A 23458-nucleotide genomic window follows, 5' to 3' on the forward strand; every position below is an offset into this window, starting at 1 on the left:
AATAAATACTCAAGTAAAGTACAGATACCTGAAAAATGTACTCCAGTACAGTAACAAAGTATTTGTACTTGGTTACTTCCCACCTCTGAAGGTCACCCATAAGTCATTTCTTGTTGTTGTATCCAGAGGAGCTTTGGATCCCACTCCACACCTCATAGATGTTTTCTAGATCCTTTTTCTTTTGTTTTCCACTTTTACCGTTTTCAGTCTCTCCTTCAGCTCATGTTGCAGCTGTTTGAGCCGTTCTTTGTCTCCGTCCCTGAAAGCTGCTTTTTCTGGTTGGATATTTTTAATGAATCTTTAATCAGTGATTTATGAACATTACAGCAGTTTGAACTTTTGCACACATGTAGAGGGGGTGAGACAGAGGAGGAATTTGCTCAGAGTTTCATTTCAGCTATCAGGGATGTATTGTAATGAATTTTTGATTTGATGGTATTATATTAATCTTTGACATTGGAACATGTCAAGTGCATGTGCTAGGACCAATTTTATTTACATTATACATGCTTCCCTTAGGCAGTATTATTAGAAAGCATTGCATCAATTTTCATTGTTATGCAGATGATACTCAGCTTTATCTATCAATGAAGACCAGATGACACACATCAATTAGTTAAACTGCAGGTGTGATATTCTTAGTTGGGGTTAGGACGGATCAAGCAGGGGAAACGTTGATATGTGGTTTAATTGTGAACAGCAGAAAAACATAAAAGACGAAGGCAGTCCTGTTCAAGTTACAGTAAAAGGTTGGCCCACCATGAACTATTCCTGGGACAGGTACTCCTAATTTTTACCACTAGGGGCCAACAAAACACTCTATTACATTCCCCCCTTTAAGATTTCTACTTCACAAAAAACATCCCCTTGAAACAAATCAAAGAAATGCATTCAAAGCTCCAAATAACATGTTCTACTGCCCTTACTAACAAATGAACAAATGGAGCCATCACTCAATGCTGCATCACTTCAAACATCAACTGGCAGTAAAAACAAAATCCTATTTTATGCATTTTCAAAGATTCAGTCTCTCTGGAGGAAAACGTCGTCTCTCAGGGTATCTGCGTTTCTCAGATGGGCTTCGGGTTATTCCGGGGTTGATGCTGGTGGTCCCTCTGTTGTTTGCCGCGGTGATTCAGCAGGTCATGGTTGTGATGCTTGATTTTCAGATGGACATGGTGTTATCTCTGGTACAGTACGGTCCATGATCACCTCTGGTGTCTCCTCTGGAACCGGTGAAGATATAACTGGGGGTTCCTCAGTTTGTCTCCATGGTAACATGAGGTCCACACATATTGTCCGTGTTCTCTGTCCCTCTTGTATCAGATAAGTAACACTTCCCAGTTTCTTTAGAACTGTTCCTTGAGTCCATTTCTTAGGCCCCCCTCTGAAGTTTCACAGCCTCTCCTTCTGCAGAAACCCATGCAGGTGGGGCTCTGTGATCATGATGTTGCTCCTGCTCAGACTGTTTCTGTTCAATATGTCTGGTGAGTTCAGGCTTGAGAAGCTGAAACGAGTTCGGATCTGGTGTTTCAGGAATGACTCTGCAGGTGCACGACCCGTCACAGTGTGAGGCGTACTGCGATACACGATAAGACAGTTTGCCACTTCCTCCATGTAAAGGTTGGCTACAATGGGAGACACTGGGGAGCCCATGGCACATCCATGTTTCTGTCTGTAGAATCCATCATTATATTTAAAATATGTTGTGGTGAGGCAGAGGAAGTGAGCGGGCATGTGGCCTTCCCATCTGCTTCCAGCACATTTTTCATCTGAGATCGTTTCCGATCTCTCTGCTGCTCCGTGTGATGCAGGGTGATATGCAGGTACAGCTGTGTGTCTGATCCATTTAACTCCAGAAACTGCCTGAATTCTTTTGACTCCAATTGTGGTCCATCGTCTGAAACAAGTTCTTCTGGCAGTCCATATGAAGCAAATAACCCTGTCAAAATTTTAATGGTCTTGTGTGATGTGCTGGATGACATCAGGAAAACTTCCAACCACTTTGAATGACTGTCTGTGACAACTAGGAAAAAGTGCTGTTCTTTTTCAGCAAAATCAATGTGTCCAAAAGGCTTCTTCAGTTCTCCTGGAGAACTGAAGAAGCCTTTCCGATGAGAGTTTCACCTCTTTCGGATGAGAGGTGAAACGTCTTTAAGAAACACAAAGAAGTCCAGTCGCCTTTTTCAAGCTCCAGAGACTACTATGACCTGGATGACTGAGAATCTACACAGACATATTGCCTTGCACTTTGGGGGGAACACCCTTCAATTGGTGCAGGAGTATGAAAGGGACTCAAGAAAGCTAGCGGACTACAGGAACCACCTTCATTTCAACTTGAGATGCAGACAGCCCAGACTGGTTCCCAAGAGTTTGCACCTTGGGTCCACAGTAAAAGGACATAGAGCTGACCAAATTCTATGGAGAGCACAGAACCACCTTTTGAGTGAAAGGATAAGACAGGTCCATTTCACCATAGATGCACTCCAGAACAAAATCCACCAGACTCAGCAGAAACTCTCATCCCTCTTACCTCACACCATCATAGAAGAAGTTTTTACATTTGTGGACAAAGCCCAGCTCGCACAACACATCAAAGGCAAGGAAAGACAACTACGTAAATTTCAGACTCTGCAAACCAAGGCATACCATTCATCTGTTAACAAACAGGACGACACCATAAGCAATGGAAACCAAGAGAAGTGGGTGAAGAACCTATCAGACAGGGTCCTCACCAAACCAGAAGAAAATGTGCTAGCCAAAGGACTCAACTTTGCCATAGCCCCACAACAGCTTCCCATAGTAGACCTCATCACAGCAACAGAAACCGCTATAAGAAATAACAAACTTTCTCATCCTGTAGCAGAACAGATCAGGATGAAAGTTTCAGCCACTCTCTCCAGTGCAAGACTTCCTCCATCCAACCTCACCATTCAGGAGAAGAAGGCCATCACAGCCCTAAGTAAGGATCAAGTGAGGATACTGCCAGCTGCCAAGGGGAGGTGACCTGTTGTTCTGAATTCATCGGATTACCACAACAAAATTACTACACTCCTCAGTGACAACAATACTTATGAGGTCTTGAAACGTGATCCCACACAAGCAACTACAAGAAAAAAGTTGTTTGCTGCCTGCAACAACTTGAAAAGGAAAAAGCCATTGACCGCCCCACTTACTACCGCCTGTACCCTGGAGAAGCCACTCCATGCATTTATGGACTCCCAAAGATCCACAAAGAAGGAGTCCCACTCCGACCCATTATTAGCAGTATAAATTCGGTCACCTACAACATTTCCAAACACCTCGCCACCATCTTATCACCGCTTGTTGGCATCACAACCCACCACATTGAAAACTCCACAGATTTTACTAACAAGGTCCAGAATCTTGTACTGGATCCAGATGAAACCATGGTGTCCTTTGATGTGGTTTCACTTTTCACTTGCATACCCACAACTGAGGCAGTGGAGACCGTCAGAAGACGACTACAGGAAGACGACTCCTTACAGAACAGAACCAGCTTCACCCCAGATCAGATTTGTGCACTTTTAGACCTCTGCCTCACCACAACATATTTTAAATATAATGATGGATTCTACAGACAGAAACATGGATGTGCCATGGGCTCCCCAGTGTCTCCCATTGTAGCCAACCTTTACATGGAGGAAGTGGAAAGTAAAGCTCTTGGTTCTTTCAAAGGGATGGCACCTAGCCACTGGTACAGATATGTAGATGACACCTGGGTCAAAATCAAAACCCAAGAAGTAGAAGCCTTCACTCGTCACATCAACTCAGTGGATAAATACATACGTTTTACCAGGGAGGACACCAGAGATAACAAGTTACCATTCCTGGACTGTGCGGTGCTTATCGAGGAAGATGGAAGCCTCAACATTGAAGTTTACCGGAAGCCCACACACACAGACCAGTATCTCCTCTTTGACTCCCACCACCCTCTGGAACACAAACTTGGGGTGATCAGGACCCTACAACACCGTGCGGAAAGTGTTCCCTCTAAGGCAGAAGGGAAGCATAAGGAACACACACACATTGAGAAAGCCCTCAAAACATGTGGTTACCCCAACTGGGCCTTCATCAAATCAGCTAAGATGCACAGGAATGAAGGCCAAACACAAACTACAGAGAATAGGAAGGACAAGAGGAACAACATTGTCATCCCATATGTGTCAGGCTTGTCAGAGAAACTCAGAAGAATTTTCTCCAAGCATGACATCTCAGTATACTTCAAACCAAGTCACACCCTAAGGAAAAAACTGGTTCATCCCAAGGACAAACCCCCCAAACACAAGATCAGCAACGTAGTGTATGCTGTTCAGTGCAGTGAAGAGTGCTCGGACCTCTACATAGAAGAGCCACCTTGACAGGACAAGATTCAGCAGTACATCTGCATCTGAAGGAAAAAGGGCACTCTTTGAGGATGCCAATGTTCACATTTTGGACAGGGAAGACAGATGGTTTGAAAGAGGAGTGAAAGAAGCCATCTATGTCCACTGTGAACAACCATCATTGAACAGAGGAGGTGGATTACGTCACCAACTTTCCCCCCCCTTACAGTGCTGTCCTGAGCTTCCTTCCAAGATGTCTCAGCCCTCATTCACACCTTTGTTCCAGTGACCTCAATAGGCCACATAAACAATGGAGCGGAGTCCTAAATTGGTTTCAACTGAAACCACTGATTAAATATGACCCAGGCCTCCCTTCACACCTGGGCACATGTGTTTACACACATGAACAATAGAGGGTCATAACCACCTCCAGGGGACTACGCCCACAGGGGTTTAAATACCTGGGTCTCTCCACCATTTGGTTGAGAACTGAAGAAGCCTTTCGGATGAGAGATGAAACGTCTTCAAGAAACAAAAAGAAGTCCAGTCGCCTTTTTCAAGCTCCAGAGACTACTATGACCTGGATGACTGAGAATCTACACAGACATATTCTGTACAGCTTGACAGATTTAGCAGCCTTGAACCAGTTCTCCTGTATTGGATGTCATACTGATATGCCATCAGTATAAGAGCCCAGTGCTGCATTCTTAGGGCTGCAAGTGTTGGGACAGCTGACTTTGGTCCCAGTATAGCCAACAGTGGTTTGTGGTCTGTTATGAGGGTGAATTTCCTCCCATACAGATATTTGTGGAACTTCTTGACTCCAAAAATGATGGTAAGGGCCTGTTTTTCTATTTGCGCATACTTCTGCTCAGCTTCAGTTAATGTCCTTGATGCAAAGGCCACAGGCCTTTCCTCTCCATTTTCCATGGCATGAGAAATGACCACGCCTACCCCATAAGGTGATTCATCACAGGCTAACTTCAGTGGCAGATGTGTGCTATAATGCACCAAAACTTTATTCTGCAGCAGCAGACTTTTTGCAGCTTTAAATGCTTTTGCACATTCTGGGGTCCAAAACCACTTTGCATCTTTTTTTTAACAGATTATGCAGAGGCTGAAGAAGGGTGGATGGTTTTCCAGAAAAAGACTGTAGTAATTTAGAAGACCCAGGAAGGACTTGAGTTCAGTGATATTTGTTGGTTCTGGTGCTTTTGTTATGGCTGCTACTTTTCCCTCTACAGGATGCAGACCATCTTTGTCAATCCGATATCCCAGGTACTCCACACTGCTCTGAAGGAAATGGCACTTTGGAGAAGCACAGTGTCAGAGTTAGGCTTTCAGACGTGTGAGCACTGCTTCCAACCTCTTTAAATGTTCCTCTTCTGATGACGCATTGATGAAATTATCATCTAAAAAACAGGTCACATGATCCATCCCTTGAAGGATCTGATCCATCACAGACTGGAAAAGAGCAGGAACACTGGAAACGCCATAGCTGAGGCGACTGTACTTGTACAGACCTTTGTGGGTGTTGATAACCAGATACTTTCCTGACTCTTCATCTGACTGTAGCTGCTGATAGGCATGAGAAAGGTCAAGTTTACTGAATGATGCTCCTCCCACCAGGGTAGCAAACAGATCTTCAGTATTAGGAAGTGGGTATCTCTCCTCTTCAATGCACTGGTTGATCCTGACTTTGTAGTCACCACATATCCTAATTGTTTTATCAGCTTTTGGTACAGTAACAATAGGAGATGCCCACTCACTTTTCTCAACCTTTGAAATCACCTTCACCTTTTCTAATGTGTCCAACTGTTTTTCTACAGCTTCCTTTAGTGCATAAAGAACTGGGCGAGCTTTACAGAAAACTGGTGTGGTGTTTGGCTTAGTGTGGATTCTGGCTTTAAATCCCTTGATGCAGCCTTGGTCATTTGAAAACACTGCCTGATGGCGCTGGATCGTGTCTTGTACTCCTGGTTTTGATTCTTTCTGCACCAGCACGTTGTGTACTGTGAAAATCTGTTTCCGGTTTGGCTGTAGTTTTTTTAACCAGTTTTGTCCCATCAGAGCTGGCCTGTCTCCCTGGACAATGATCAGTGGTAGGGTCATTTTTTGTGTCTCAAACTGTACTGGTACCTCAATATATCCATGAACTGTGATCTGTTGGCCTGAGTCGACTTAAGCTTTAGCCCACTGGCTGGTTTTCTAGGGAAATGAGTGAGGTGTGTCTAATACTTGTTACATACCACTGACACAGCTGATCCCGTGTCCAGCAGCATGGTGGTCTTCTTGTTTCCCAGTGAAACATTCACTGTGTATCCTTTTTCAGTGGAGGCGATGGAATACACTCCAAAAAGTTCTGCTTCCCCATTCCTGTTTGATGCATCATCCTCAGTTTCCACATACTGAGCTTGCTGACTGCTTTTTTTATTTCTACAGGCATGAGTGACGTGTCCTGTTTTTGCACAAACATGACGTCACTTTTAAATTTGCAATCATGTGCCGAATGTTTTCCACCACATCAATAGCATGGTTGCTTTGTTACTGTGTCTTTTTTAGGTCCTTTCCAGCTCTTTATTTTGTTACTCCCCTCTTTTATGTTATATCCTCTCCATCCCTTGTTGGAAAAATTGGGAGCATTTGTCAGGGCATTTACTTGATGAGGTTCATGGCGACCAGAAACTCCATAGTATGCTTTGAGGCCAGTTCCATGGATACTGCAATCTCACATGCACGTGAAAAAGTACGATCTTTCCCTGACAGTAGGCTGCGCTGCACAGCATCAGATCGCAGCCCACTAACAAAGCCATCTCTCAGGGTCTCATCCAAATATTGTCCAAAATTGCATGTGGCTGACAACTGTCTCAGGGCAACAACATAGTCAGAAAGTGACTCCCTCTCTTTTTGGTTACGTTTCTGGAAACAAAAACGCTCAGCTATCATCACTGGGGTTGGCTTATAATGTGCACTCAACACTGTAGTCAGCACTGCATATGCCATAGTGCTTGGCACTTTTGGACACACCGGATTCTTTAGCAGCCTGTAAGTATCTGCTCCAATTACAGGGAGGAAAGTGCATACCTTCTTCTCTTTGGGAACCCCATTTGCCAACATCCAATGCTCCAAACGCTCCAGATATGACTCAAAATCTTCTTTTGACTCATCATATTCGTCCACACGACTCACATGTTAGCTCCCCAAAAGCTTGCGGTCTTGAAAAATACATTTTTTTCTCTTTGTCTTCGTTTTTTTTTTTTTTTCCTTTCACTTCCGTACCCAGTCTGTCGACAGCCTCATTTATGCTGTGGGAATCTTTAAAAACCTCATCGCCAGTTGTGATATTCTTAGTTATGTTAGGAAGGATCGAGCAGAAACGTGGATATGTGGTTTAATCGTGAACGGCAGAAAAAACAGATACAACAGACGAAGGCAGTCCTGTTCAAGTTACGGTAAAAGGTTGGGACAGGTACTCCTATTTTTTACCACTAGGGGCCAACAAAACACTCTATACAGCAGGAATGTCTTAAAGACATTAAGGCCTGGATGACCTCTAATTTCCTGCTTCTAAATTCAGATCAAACTGAAATTCTTGTTCTTGGCCCCAAAAATCTTAGAAACATGGTGTCTAACCAGATACTTACTCTGGATGGCATTACTTTGGCCTCCAGTAACACTGTGAGAAATCTTGGAGTCATTTTTGACCAGGATATGTCCTTCAATGCACATATTAAACAAATATGTAGGACCGCTTTTTTGCATTTGTGCAATATTTCTAAAATTAGAAACATCCTTTCTCAGAGTGATGCTGAAAAGCTAATTCATGCATTTATTACTTCTAGGCTGGACTATTGTAATTCATTATTATCAGGCTGTCCTAAAAGCTTCCTGAAAAGCCTTCAGCTGATCCAAAATGCTGCAGCTAGAGTACTGACAGGGACTAGAAAGAGAGAGCAGATTTCTCCCATATTGGCTTCTCTTCATTGGCTCCCTGTTAAATCTAGAATAGAATTTAAAATCCTTCTCCTCACATACAAGGTCTTGAATAATCAGGCACCATCTTATCTCAAAGACCTCATAGTCCCATATCACCCCAACAGAGCACTTCGCTCTCAGACTGATGGCTTACTTGTGGTTCCTAGGAGACTTAAGAGTAGAATGGGAGGCAGAGCCTTCAGCTTTCAGGCGCCTCTTCTGTGGAACCAGCTTCCAGCTTGGATTCAGGAGACAGACACCCTCTCTATTTTTAAGATTAGGCTTAAAACTTTCCTTTATGATAAAGCTTATAGTTAGGGCTGGATCAGGTGACCCTGAACCCTCCCTTAGTTATGCTGCTATAGGCCTAGTCTGCTGGGGGGTTCACATAATGCACTGTTTCTCATTCACCTTATTTACTTTGTTTATACTCCACTCTGCATTTAATCATTAATTGATATTAATCTCTGGCTCTCTTCCACAGCATGTCTTTCTCTCCCCTCAGCCCCCCCTCAGCAGATGACCCCCCCTCCCTGAGCCTGGTTCTGCTGGAGGTTTCTTCCTGTTAAAAGGGAGTTTTTCCTTCCCACTGTCACCAAGTGCTGCTCATAGGGGGTCGTTTTGACTGTTGGGTTTTCTCTGTATTATTGTAGGGTCTTTACCCACAATACAAAGCGCCTTGAGGCGACTGTTTGTTGTGATTTGGCGCTATATAAATAAAATTAAATTGAATTGAATTGACTACTTGAATACTTGATTACTAAAATAATCAATAGTTGCAGCCCTAATGAAATTTACAACCTACCATAAGCCAATGCATCACCTTCTCACACAGGAGCAACAGGATTCAGGTGATAGAGCGATTGTTATAAGTAAGTTCAGTTCATTTATTTAGTGCTTTACACAGACAAAAAGTCACAAAGTGCTGTACAATAATTAAAACACAATATCAAACAAACAGATAAAACGCCATGTTAAAAACATATTAACATTACCATATTAAAAGAAAAAGAATTAAGTCCACAGAAAGCTGGTTAAACAGAAAAGTTTTCAGCTGTTTTTTAAGAGATGCCACAGAGTCAGCTAAATGGAGCTGGAGTGTAAACAGCTCCAGAGCTTTGGTGCCACTACAATACAAAGAGCCTTGAGGCAACAGTTTGTTGTGATTTGGCTGTTTGAATTGAACTGAATTGTTCTTTTCCTGGGAATGTTGCAGCATTTTCTGATGAAAATCTGTACACATGTAGAGGGGCTGAGCCAGAGGAGGAATCCATGGAAAATTCCATGTCAGCTGTCAGGGCTGATTTTTTATTTTTTTAATGATTTATTTATTGATCAGGGTTCTAGCCAGCGGTTGATCACCCAGCGCTGCGCCGTGCTGAGAATTTCACCGATGTCCATCATGACTCTTCTATCACTGCAATTAGCAAGCAGGTGCACCCCCCCGCACCCCGTCACAAATACCAGACTCAGATGATTTTTTTCTTTTACTAGTTCTCTGCTCTGTAGTATTATTTCACAGCAGTTATTTTTATTGTGAAACCTTTATTTTTGCAGGTAAAATGTTTAAGAACCAGTTCTCACTTACAAACATTATTATTGCTATTAAACATTAAATCCCAGGAGCTGTGATGTGATGACAGGTATTCAGAAGTAGGAGTGCTTTTAGCCGCTGATCAGATCGATAAAACATCTGGATTATAACGTGTTTGTTGTGTACGCTGATTTCCCCAAAAAAGTGTGAACAAGAAGGACAGAAACAATTACTGAGGGCCAAAAGAACGTCCCAGACACCAACTCTGACAGTGCGCTGCACCCTTTGGTGTGCATGATGAAGTGTTTCTAAAATCACTCCTGAAGTTCTGCAGTATGACAGTTTTCTCTGCCATCATGTCGTTCTGGATGCTGATGATGTCTCACATTGGCCCAGTAGCAGTGTAGTGATTGGTCAACCCTGCACTTCTTCATAGGCCAGCCTTCAATGTGTCCTTCACACACAGCCTGTAACACACTGTCTGTGGCACTTGCTGCTTTCAATGAGCAAACATGTATATATGACATTAATGAGATGTGATGTGATGATGGAGCAGTAGTGTACGGCTCAGCATCACACTCTCAGTCAGTGAAGCTGGATGAAGCTAAAGCACTGCGTCTTTGTTGGGCAGTGAGAAGCTCACCTGTGGCTGCTGTGGAGGTGGAAGGAGGAGAGATGCCACTTGCTTTGAGAGCCCAGCAGCTAACAGGGGTTTACTGGGCTTCATTGAAAGGATCCAGAGGTTCCATCACACCAAAGATCTTTGAACTGATAACTGGGAGAGAGAAAGGCCAAGGAGGAGTGGTTCCAGGTGGGAAGGTGAGAATTCAGCAGTGGAAGTCCAGTTTAGTCCAACAGGATTTCTAGCAGCTCCACCTTCATGGATGATGATCAACCTGAAACAGGAACAACAGCAGACATTTCTTGATGGAACATCTGGATCAGCTGTACCAAGGCTACCTGCACATTTCCACAGACGGCTCTGCAGACATGGAAACAGGTCATGGAGGAAGTTGATGTGCAACAGCAAAGCTGAGAGTGAGTGAATCAGAAAGGATGTGAGAGCACACAGCAGTATACACAGCAGCAATGACAGCAATAATAACGGCTCTGCAGTGGACAGAAAAGTGACAGCAAGAAAAAGTGATCTTTGCTTCAGATGCAGCTTCAGTGCTTACTAGCTCACATCATTTCAGCTCAAAGAGCCGGCCAGATTTCCTGGATGAAGCACTCCTGCTGGATCCTCACCTGGTGGAGAAGGGCAGGGAAATGAAATGGATTTGGGAGCAGCACATGTGGATATGAAAGGAAATGAAATGGCAGACACTTTGGCTAAACAGGAACTTGAAGGAGACCAGGTGGAGGTGGCTCTTTGTAAAGTGGGAGGAAAAGCACTGATAGGATTGAACATGCCAAAGAAATGGCAGCACAGGTGGGACACAGGGACAAAGGGAAGACACTTCCACAGAAGTGAGGGAAAAGTGGATGGAGTCAAGACAACAGGGAGAAAGAGAAGGGAAGAAGCTGTATTTGTAGGTCAGGAAGGTCACACAGGATTAAAGTCAACTATGCAGCTTGTAGGAAAACCTAATCCAGGGCAGTGTGGAACATGAAGAGAGGGAACCAGTGGAACATGCTGGATTCAAATGTAGTGGATCCAGAGGAGCTGGAGAAGCTCTGAAACTAAGATCTAGAAGCAAGGCTGTGCAGGAGTTCAGTTTAGATGTGTTATTGCAGGGGGTTATCAATGGAGGCACAGCAGCACTTTGGAGCTTTGGAAGGGAAACAGGAATTCTTCAGAGAATCAGGGGTCAAAGGTCACATGTACTAGTGGGCTGTGGAGATTAGTGCCCAAAGGCTTTGTGGGATTGGAACCTCCCATCCTTGCTGCTGCTCTCATATCATCAGTGCAGCCACTAGGTGGCAGTAATACATCTTTATGTTGGCTGTCAGCCGCTGAAGAAGAAGAAGAAGAAGTGATTTTGTAAACTTGTACATTGTGAAGCTTCTTCAGCTCTGATTATGAAACACTGAATGATTTCAAACTTTGTCTAATAAACTCCCATCAGAGTGGATGTTAGTGCGCTCGTGCTACGCTGTGACACAGTGTGACAGTCCACCCACATTCACCTGTGACACACCTGCACCTGCATTCATTCTGAGCAGATTTCAGCTCAACACTTCCTGTTTGATGTTCAATCCATCAGACACGCCCTCTGCAGCTGTTTGTATGTACTGCTCCCTCACAAAGAAACTGCAGCAAATCAAATGTCATCAGCTTTATTTTCACTTTAGATTTAGGAGCATTTCACACATTTATTCACAAAACTAAACTTTATTTCAACACAATGTGATGTTGGCCTCTGGAGCTTGAAAAAGGCGACTGGACTTCTTTTGTTTCTTGAAGACCCCCATTCACACCTTTGTTCCAGTGACCTCAATAGGCCACAGGAAACAATGGAGCGGAGTCCTAAGTTGGTTTCAACTGAAACCACTGATTAAATATGACCCACGCCCCCTTCACACCTGGGCACATGTGTTCAAGCACATGATCAATAGAGGGTCATAACCACCTCCAGGGGACTACGCCCACAGGGGTTTAAATACCTGGGTCTCTCCACCATTTGGTTGAGAACTGAAGAAGCCTTTCGGATGAGAGGTGAAACGTCTTCAAGAAACAAAAAGAAGTCCAGTCGCCTTTTTCAAGCTCCAGAGACTACTATGACCTGGATGACTGAGAATCTACACAGACACAATGTGATGTTGTTAACAGTGGTACAATATTAATGATTTCAAGCTCAAACTTTGTCTAATAAACTCACATCTTTGATTCTTTATACAGATTGTGGAGCTGTGGTTTGTCAGAGATCAGCTGTGATTATCTGGCAGCAGCTCTGAAGTCCAACCCCTCCCATCTGAGAGAGCTGGACCTGAGTAACGACCCCTGGATCTCGACCTCCAACAACAAGATGCTGCAGGATTCAGGAGTGAAGCATCTGTGTGGTTTTCTGGAGAGTCCACGATGTCTTCTTGAAACTCTGAGGTCAGTCTTCATGTTTTAGTTGTGCTGAGATGAATCTGATGTGAAACACTAAACTGCAGACATAAGGCTGATATTATACTGATCCACACTGAGGATCTTCATGGTAAAGTCTGTGTTCTTCTTCTCTGCTTTAGTCCATTGACTGTAGCAGAACAATGTTGACATTTCAAAGCTTCAAAGAAGAAGAAAAATCCTCCACTGGATAATTCACTGTGAAACTCTCAAACACTTCATTCCACCTTAAAGTCTGTCTGACACTGAAATCCAAACCAAAATGGCCGTTTGCTTTACAGACAGCAGTCCAACACAAAACAGACACACAACATCCAAAACACAGTCCAACATCCAAATGTCCTCCACTGCCACCATGAATGATGGCAAAGAGAAGGAGGAACACTCTGACATTCAGGGTTAGAATGAGCTTCATAAAGCAGACTGTGAAGATCAAAGCTGCATTAGAGAGCTGACATTCATCAATTAGTGGACACAAGTGGACAGATATCATCTGAAGCACTTCAAAGGCTTTAAATCAGCACATTTCTCTGCATTCTTTCTTCTTTGGAACTTTATTGGTAACTTTGATGAAGGGAACAGCGTGGTACACCTGAACAGGTGAGCAGTCCATCACAGAGAAGCACACACTCTCACATCCACACCTACAGCCAATTTAGAAGCACCAATGAACCTAAGCAGCATTTCATTGGACTGTGGGAGAACATCCACAGTCCACAGAAAGGCCCAGCTGACCAAGAAGCTCCAACCTAGAACCTTCTTGCTTTAAGGCCATAGTGCTAACCACTTTTCCCAATTTCAGGACAAATCCTGCATTTTCCTGTTCCTGCCTACAGGGCAGCTACACTAACACTTTCTCATCAAACACTGCCACCTAGTGGAGGAAGTTTCACTGCAGTCTGAACATTACAATTAGTTCCTCTAATGTGGAGGTGGAGGTGGTGGGGGCCACAGGGTGGTGTGGGTGGGGGTTCGGTCCAGACTATTTCTTTGGAGCCTGGAGACAGACTGGTCACAGCAGCTAACACACTGATCAAGGACTGGGCCATGATGGGACTCCACAGCATCCAGAAGACTCCTGATTCCAGAGTCATCAGCATCCTGAAGGACCAATCCTGATCTCTGATTGCTCTGACACTCATTAGTATATCAGAGAGATCACAGAGGTGGAAGCTCACAGAATGAAGACGAGGGTTCAAATCCCTCTCCAAGTGCTGATGTTCCACAGTCCTGTGTGGATCAATGACTGAGCTACAGGGAAAAACCAGCTGTGATGGAAGAAGATCCCAGCAGCCATTAACACTGCATAATGTCCCTGAAACATAAAATAATATCTGTGGCATTAATTTTCCCCTCTTTACTGTTACTGCTGCCAAATGATCAGGTACCTTTTCATGAACATGTAGCTGGATCCCAGGGGGCTCAGGGGCTGCATCCTTCTAAAGCCGTGAAGGCCGGAAGTGAACGGCCGTTAAACGGGACGGTCCGGCCTACGGAGGGCCGCTCAGGTTGCCTAGCGACCATGACATCAGCTGTGAGAGCGTCTCGTTCAGCATCGTTTGACAGAGATGAACGTGAAAATCTCCATTTGATCTCATTAGTGTGAATTTTGCTGAGATGAAACTGAGATGTTTGATTGGTCTGTGATGTCTCTGAGGCTGAGAGACCACGGGCCTGTAAACACAACACTGTCATGTTATTACAGTTAGCTAATGTCCTTCATCAGACACTTTGGCAGCTTTTTCCACCTTTGAAAACTCCCACTTTGATGGTCAAAGGATTCGAACATGTCCTAAAACGATGGATTTGAAGGAGCTCTTTAAACGGTTGTAGCGCTCCTTCACAGAGAGACAACAGCCTGTCTGTCCTCCCCCTGTTCTTACATCCATCTCTCAGCTGCTGCTGGCTGCTCCTCCTCCTCCTCCTCTTCCTCACACAGTGCTGAATTTGTCCTGGTGTCTCATCAGGGGTGGAGAGCCTCTGTCCCATCAGCTCTCCCTCAAAGAGCCCACAGATGATCTGCAGCAGTGGCTTTCTCAGCCTGTCCTCACTCTGGACACTTGCAGTTCTCACACAAAGGGAATCAAATGTGTGTTAAGCTGCAGGATTAAATCACTGCTTGGACTCATAAATACATGTGCAGACTTTGTATTTTCACTCAGAAAGACCAAAGCAGAGAGAGGGTGGTATAAAGCTCTGCAGAAACACACTCAGAGAAGGAGGATTTCCACACTGACTGCCTGTCTCACTGTTAGGGCTTCTAAATAAGACGAGAGACAAATTAAATCCAGTATCTGCTGGACTGGACAAATGTTTGGCTCCTGTCAATAAACCACCTTTCTTTGAGCTGAACGAGTGAACCGTCTGCTCATTTCTCCCTAAAACAAAGGTTAAAGGTCGTTGGGCACAATAAGTGAGCTAACATTAACATCAGTGTGATGAATCCAGGACTTCCAAAGTGCAAACAGCTTCACCCTCGGTGGACGGTTCCTCTGCTGATTGTAGCCACAGTCAAAAGCATGAATTCTAGCAGCAGGTTGTTCAGCATTGAGAACGTTCTCTGCAGAACTTCACCTTTAAATGTGAAGCCATGAGGTTCCTTGAAGGAACAACACGACTTTTCAACTGTTTGTAGTTTTTTATTATAAAGTTTTAATGTGAAAAATTCAGAATTTTTCTCAGAATTTTCTCTTGTTTGTTTGAAGCTGCATCCTGTTGGCTTCAGCTGTTTGGAGTTTCCATGTTATAAACTTGTACATTGAAGCTTCTTCAGCTCTGATTATGAAACACTGAATGATTTCAAACTTTGTCTAATAAACTCCCATCAGAGTGGATGTTAGTGCGCTCGTGCTACGCTGTGACACAGTGTGACAGTCCACCCACATTCACCTGTGACACACCTGCACCTGCATTCATTCTGAGCAGATTTCAGCTCAACACTTCCTGTTTGATGTTCAATCCATCAGACACGCCCTCTGCAGCTGTTTGTATGTACTGCTCCCTCACAAAGAAACTGCAGCAAATCAAATGTCATCAGCTTTATTTTCACTTTAGATTTAGGAGCATTTCACACATTTATTCACAAAACTAAACTTTATTTCAACACAATGTGATGTTGTTAACAGTGGTACAATATTAATGATTTCAAGCTCAAACTTTGTCTAATAAACTCACATCTTTGATTCTTTATACAGATTGAAGGGCTGTGGTTTGTCAGAGATCAGCTGTTATTATCTGGCAGCAGCTCTGAAGTCCAACCCCTCCCATCTGAGACAGCTGGACCTGAATAACGACTACGGGTCCTCCAACAACAACAACCTGCAGGATTCAGGGGTGAAGCATCTGTGTGGTTTTCTGGAGAGTCCACGATGTCTTCTTGAAGCTCTGAGGTCAGTCTCCATGTTTTAGTTGTGCTGAGATGAATCTGATGGGAAACACTAAACTGCAGACATAAGGCTGATATTATACTGATCCACACTGAGGATCTTCATGGTAAAGTCTGTGTTCTTCTTCTCTGCTTTAGTCCATTGACTGTAGCAGAACAATGTTCACATTTCAAAGCTTCAAAGAAGAAGAAAAATCCTCCACTGGATAATTCACTGTGAAACTCTCAAACACTTCATTCCACCTTAAAGTCTGTCTGACACTGAAATCCAAACCAAAATGGCCGTTTGCTTTACAGACAGCAGTCCAACACAAAACAGACACACAACATCCAAAACACAGTCCAACATCCAAATGTCCTCCACTGCCACCATGAATGATGGCAAAGAGAAGGAGGAACACTCTGACATTCAGGGTTAGAATGAGCTTCATAAAGCAGACTGTGAAGATCAAAGCTGCATTAGAGAGCTGACATTCATCAATTAGTGGACACAAGTGGACAGATATCATCTGAAGCACTTCAAAGGCTTTAAATCAGCACATTTCTCTGCATTCTTTCTTCTTTGGAACTTTATTGGTAACTTTGATGAAGGGAACAGCGTGGTACACCTGAACAGGTGAGCAGTCCATCACAGAGAAGCACACACTCTCACATCCACACCTACAGCCAATTTAGAAGCACCAATGAACCTAAGCAATTCAATTCAATTCAATTCAATTTTATTTATATAGCGCCAAATCACAACAAACTGTCGCCTCAAGGCGCTTTGTATTGTGGGTAAAGACCCTACAATAATACAGAGAAAACCCAACAGTCAAAACGACCCCCTATGAGCAGCACTTGGCGACAGTGGAAAGGAAAAACTCCCTTTTAACAGGAAGAAACCTCCAGCAGAACCAGGCTCAGGGAGGGGCAGTCATCTGCCGCGACCGGTTGGGCTGAGGGGAGAGAAAGACATGCTGTGGAAGAGAGACAGAGATTAATATCAATTAATGATTAAATGCAGAGTGGAGTATAAACAAAGTAAATAAGGTGAATGAGAAACAGTGCATTATGTGAACCCCCCAGCAGACTAGGCCTATAGCAGCATAACTAAGGGATGGTTCAGGGTCACCTGATCCAGCCCTAACTATAAGCTTTATCATAAAGGAAAGTTTTAAGCCTAATCTTAAAAATAGAGAGGGTGTCTGTCTCCCGAATCCAAGCTGGAAGCTGGTTCCACAGAAGAGGCGCCTGAAAGCTGAAGGCTCTGCCTCCCATTCTACTCTTAAGTATCCGAGGAACCACAAGTAAGCCAGCAGTCTGAGAGCGAAGTGCTCTGTTGGGGTGATATGGTACTATGAGGTCTTTGAGATAAGATGGTGCCTGATTATTCAAGACCTTGTATGTGAGGAGAAGAATTTTAAATTCTATTCTAGATTTAACAGGGAGCCAATGAAGAGAAGCCAATATGGGAGAAATCTGCTCTCTCTTTCTAGTCCCTGTCAGTACTCTAGCTGCAGCATTTTGGATCAGCTGAAGGCTTTTCAGGGAGCTTTTAGGACAGCCTGATAATAATGAATTACAATAGTCCAGCCTAGAAGTAATAAATGCATGAATGAGCTTTTCAGCATCACTCTGAGAAAGGATGTTTCTAATTTTAGAAATATTGCGCAAATGCAAAAAAGCGGTCCTACATATTTGTTTAATATGTGCATTGAAGGACATATCCTGGTCAAAAATGACTCCTAGATTTCTCACAGTGTTACTGGAGGCCAAAGTAATGCCATCCAGAGTAAGTATCTGGTTAGACACCATGTTTCTAAGATTTGTGGGGCCGAGAACAAGAATTTCAGTTTTATCTGAATTTAGAAGCAGGAAATTAGAGGTCATCCAGGCCTTAATGTCTTTAAGACATTCCTGCAGTTTAACTCATTGATGTGTGTCATCTGGCTTCATTGATAGGTAAAGCTGAGTATCATCTGCATAACAATGAAAATTGATGCAGTGCTTTCTAATAATACTGCCTAATTGAAGCATGTATAATGTAAATAAAATTGGTCCTAGCACAGAACCCTGTGGAACTCCATAATTAACCTTAGTGTGTGAAGAAGACTTCCCATTTACATGAACAAATTGGAGTCTATGAGATAAATATGATTCAAACCACTGCAGTGCAGTACCTTTAATACCTATAGCAAGCTCTAATCTCTGTAATAAAATGTTATGGTCAACAGTATCAAAAGCTGCACTGAGGTCCAACAGGACAAGAACAGAGATGAGTCCACTGTCAGAGGCTCTAAGAAGATCATTGGTAACCTTCACTAATGCTGTTTCTGTACTGTGATGAATTCTGAAACCTGACTGAAACTCTTCAAATAAACCGTTCCTCTGCAGATGATCAGTTAGCTGTTTTACAACTACTCTTTCAAGAATCTTTGAGAGAAAAGGAAGGTTGGAGATTGGCCTATAATTAGCTAAGACAGCTGGGTCAGTGATGGCTTTTTAAGTAGAGGTTTAATTACAGCCACCTTGAAGGTCTGTGGTACATAGCCAACTAATAAAGACTGATTGATCATTTTTAAGATTGAAGCATCAATAATTGGAAAGACTTCTTTGAACAGTCTAGTAGGAATGGGATCTAACAAACATGTTGCTGGTTTGGAGGAAGTAACTATTGAAGTTAACTCTGAAAGATCAACTGGAGCAAAAGAGTCTAAACAAATACCAGCAGTGCTGAAAGCAGCCGAACATGAAGAATAATCTTTGAGATGGTTATGAATAATTTTTTCTCTAATGTCTAAAATTTTATTTGTAAAGAAATCCATGAAGTCACTACTAGTTAACGTGAAAGGAATACTCGGCTCTACAGAGCTCTGACTCTTTGTCAGCCTGGCTACAGTGCTGAAAAGAAACCTGGGATTGTTCTTATTTTCTTCAATTAATGATGAATAGTAAGATGTCCTAGCTTTACGGAGGGCTTTTTTATAGAGCAACAAACTCTTTTTCCAGGCTAAATGAGCATCTTCTAATTTAGTGAGACGCCATTCCCTCTCCAGCTTTCGGGTTATCTGCTTTAAGCTGTGCGTTTGTGAATTATACCACGGAGTCAGGCACTTCTGATTTGAAGCTTTCCTTTTCAGAGGAGCCACAGTATCCAAAGTTATACGCAGTGAGGATGTAAAACTATTGACGAGATAATCAACCTCACTGGGAGCAGAGTTTAGGTAGCTGCTCTGCACTGTGTTGGCACTGAAGAGCATAACAATGAAGGAATTAGATCCTTAAACTTAGTTACAGCACTTTCAGAAAGACTTCTACTGTAATAAAACTTATTCCCCACTGCTGTGTAATCCATTAAAGTAAATGTAAATGTTACTAAGAAATGATCAGACAGGAGGGGGCTTTCAGGGAATACTGTTAAGTCTTCAGTTTCTATGCCATATGTCAGGACAAGATCCAGAGTATGATTAAAGTGGTGGGTGGGCTCCTTTACATTTTGAGAGAAGCCAATTGAATCTAACAATAGATTAAATGCAGTGTTGAGGCTGTCATTCTCAGCATCTACATGGATGTTAAAATCACCCACTATAATTATTTTATCTGAACTGAGCACTAAATCAGATAAAAAGTCTGAGAAATCAGACAGAAACTCTGAGTAAGGACCAGGTGGACGATAGATAATAACAAATAAAACAGGTTTTTGATTTTCCCAATTAGGATGGACAAGACTAAGAGTCAGGCTTTCAAAAGAATGAAAACTTTGTCTGGGTCTGTGATTAATTAATAAGCTGGAATTGAAGATTGCAGCTAATCCTCCTCCTCGACCTGTGCTTCGAGCATTCTGACAGTTACTGTGACTCGGGGGTGTTGATTCATTTAAACTAACATATTCATCCTGCTGTAACCAGGTTTCTGTAAGGCAGAATAAATCAATACGTTGATCAATTATTAAATCATTTACTAATAGGGACTTGGAAGAGAGAGACCTAATGTTTAACAATCCACATTTAATTGTTTTATTCTTTGGTGCAGTTGATGAAGCTGTATTATTTATTGTTTTTGAATTTTTATGCTTAAATAGCTTTTTGCTGATTTTAGCTTTGGTTTTTGGTGGTCTGGGAGCAGCACCGACTCTATGGGGATGGGGTTTTGGGGGGATGGCAGGAGGAGAGAAGCTGCAGAGAGGCGTGTAAGACTGCAACTCTGCTTCCTGGTCTCAACCCTGGGTAGTCAGTTTTTAGGAGGGTTAATAAATTTGGCCAGATTTCTAGAAATGAGAGCTGCTCCATCCAAAGTGGGATGGATGCCGTCTCTCCTAACAAGACCAGGTTTTCCCCAGAAACTTTGCCAGTTATCTATGAAGCCCACGTCATTTTTTGGACACCACTCAGACAGCCAGCGATTCAAGGAGAACATGCGGCTAAACATGTCGCTCCTGGTCTGATTGGGGAGGGGCCCAGAGAAAACTACAGAGTCCGACATCGTTTTTGCAAAGTTACACACCGAGTCAATATTAATTTTAGTGACCTCCGATTGGCGTAACCGGGTGTCATTACTGCCGACATGAATAACGATCTTACCAAATCTACGATTAGCCTTAGCCAGCAGTTTCAAATTTCCATGAATGTCGCCTGCTCTGGCCCCTGGAAGACATTTGACTATGGTCGCCGGTGTCTCTAGCTTCACGTTTCTCAAAACAGAGTCACCAATAACCAGAGTTTGTTCCTCGGCGGGTGTGTCGCCGAGTGGAGAAAAACGGTTAGAGACGTGAACAGGTTGGTGGTGTACCCGGGGCTTCTGCTTAGGACTACGCTTCCTCCTCACCGTCACCCAGCCGGCCTGTTTTCCCTGCTGCTCGGGATCTGCTGGGGGGGAGCTAACGGCGGCTAAGCTACCATGGTCCGCACCCGCTACAGGGGTCTGGCTAGATGCAGGATTTTCCAGGGTGCGGAGCCGAGTCTCCAGTTCAGAAAGCCTGGCCTCCAGAGCTACAAACAGACTACATTTATTACAAGTACCGTTACTGCTAAAGGAGGCCGAGGAGTAACTAAACATGTGACACCCAGAGCAGGAAAGTGCAGGAGAGACAGGAGAAGAAGCCATGCTGGTAGTGAGTCGGCTAAGGGCTAAGCTACTAGCTGAGCTAAGCTAGCGAATTTCTAAAAACAAATAAAGTGAGTAATGTGAATACAGGTGATTCAGCAAAGAGTATGCTATTTAAAGTAGGTGAAGATTACACTAAAATATGTTATTATTCAGATAAATCGAGTTATACAGATATAACAGCTAACAGACAGCAAAACACTGCTCCGAAACAGGAACAGGAAGTGATACAATACCGCAGTGAGAGCCAACACCAAGTGACAGCGCCACCAACCAAGCAGCATTTCATTGGACTGTGGGAGAACATCCAAAGTCCACAGAAAGGCCCAGCTGACCAAGAAGCTCCAACCTAGAACCTTCTTGCTTTAAGGCCATAGTGCTAACCACTTTTCCCAATTTCAGGACAAATCCTGCATTTTCCTGTTCCTGCCTACAGGGCAGCTACACTAACACGTTCTCATCAAACACTGCCACCTAGTGGAGGAAGTTTCACTGCAGTCTGAACATTACAATTAGTTCCTCTAACGTGGAGGTGGAGGTGGTGGGGGCCACAGGGTGGTGTGGGTGGGGGCCACAGGGTGGTGTGGGTGGGAGTTAGGTCCAGACTGTTTCTTTGGAGCCTGGAGACAGACTGGTCACAGCAGCTAACACACTGATCAAGGACTGGGCCATGATGGGACTCCACAGCATCCAGAAGACTCCTGATTCCAGAGTCATCAGCATCCTGAAGGACCAATCCTGATCTCTGATTGCTCTGACACTCATTAGTATATCAGAGAGATCACAGAGGTGGAAGCTCACAGCCCTGAGGGGATCCAGTGGAAGATGAGAGCCTACTGGACAGCTTCCATGAACCTGGACCCTCTGAGATGTGTTTCTTCCAAAGTCACTGAGCTAAAATCCACATTAAAATGAGCTCAGAGCCTGTGTGCAGGAAGGTGTGTCTGAATTGTTTTCAGAGCAGAAGAAAAGTCAGTAAAAAGCAAACGTGCATGCTTCTTATTTCCCTCCAGGTGCCTCAGTACAAGATTTAACAGAGCAGCTGGAGCGTCCTCCACTCCCCTCTTTGCCCTGTAGGCAGACTGTAAGGGCTCCAACATGTCAGCACTCTGTGTCAAAGGTCACATCTGACAATGTGTTCAAATGTCTTCATAACAAGGACGTGAGGGTCACAGGACCATCATCACTGAGGGCCATAGGAGACTGAACCTTTACCACTGGCACCACAATAGATTCTTTCCATATGCTGGAACTTCCTGTTGTTCCAAGGAGGAAAATCTCCCCCCACTCAGTTCCTCACCAACACTTCCATCATTTCCCCCCAAAGCATCAGGACCAGGGCTTTTTCTCTCTGTGAGCCCACTAAGAGATTTACACACAAACACCTCATCAGTGTGAAGCTTAGAGCCTACCACCCCTTTCCTAAAATCAGAAAGCTCTTCATTGAAATCAATGAGATCAAAGCTGGAATCAAATGAGTCTGACTCTGCTGCTGATTCAGGATCAGATTTATCAGGAAAAAATGCCCTTTTGTCCTTGTTCTGCATCCCCACCATGGACTTCATTCCTTTCCAAGCCAGCCTTGAGTGTCCTTTATTCAGCTCATCCTCTGCTTTCCTTTTAGACCTGATTTTAGCTGCTTCATCTCTCTTTGAACAAGTTTCTGTACCTCAATCTTTGGATTCTCTCCCTCAGAACAAGACAGCTTCTTCTGACTGAGAACATGTTTCAGTGATTTACTGATCCAGGGCTCGTTATTGGGGAAAATAGTTCCTGTTTTCACAGGAATCCCCATTTTTGAGCCAAAGAAATGGAAGTAGAAATAGATGATCTGAGTCAGAACATGAGCCTTTAAACAGTCCCAGTGGGTGCAGTCAGAGCAGTCCCTCAGTCCCAGTATAGAGTCTTTGGTCCAGACTGGAACAACTGTGTGCTCAGTTTGACCTCTCTTCAGTACTGAGACCTGACAGAGCCAGAGGGGCCATCACATCAGATTTAGAAGCTCCCCTCATGGAGCCAGAACACATATCCAATACTGAGTCTGTCTTGTTGGACCAACTGGAAGAAATGATTGAAGG

The 23458-nt window shown here is 43.6% G+C and overlaps 1 protein-coding gene across 8 annotated transcripts in view; it reads left to right on the forward strand.

The window, feature by feature from the left end:
- LOC115799114 (NACHT, LRR and PYD domains-containing protein 14-like) overlaps window positions 1-23458 on the forward strand; it is a 488499-nt gene that overhangs the window by 49780 nt on the left and 415261 nt on the right. For 6 of the 8 annotated variants that reach the window (XR_004021532.1, XM_030756093.1, XM_030756097.1 and 3 more), the window contains 2 exons: window positions 12698-12898; window positions 16105-16299. The exons of the other annotated variants lie outside the window; for them this stretch is intronic. Coding sequence is in view for 5 of the 6 variants with exons in the window: in XM_030756093.1 (XP_030611953.1) it covers window positions 12698-12898; window positions 16105-16299 (396 nt within the window). In the remaining variant the exon portion in view is untranslated. The remainder of the gene's footprint in view (window positions 1-12697; window positions 12899-16104; window positions 16300-23458) is intronic. 8 annotated transcript variants of the gene reach the window in all.

This window comes from Archocentrus centrarchus, chromosome 20 (assembly GCF_007364275.1).
Source record: "Archocentrus centrarchus isolate MPI-CPG fArcCen1 chromosome 20, fArcCen1, whole genome shotgun sequence".
Taxonomy (NCBI): Eukaryota; Metazoa; Chordata; class Actinopteri; order Cichliformes; family Cichlidae; genus Archocentrus; species Archocentrus centrarchus.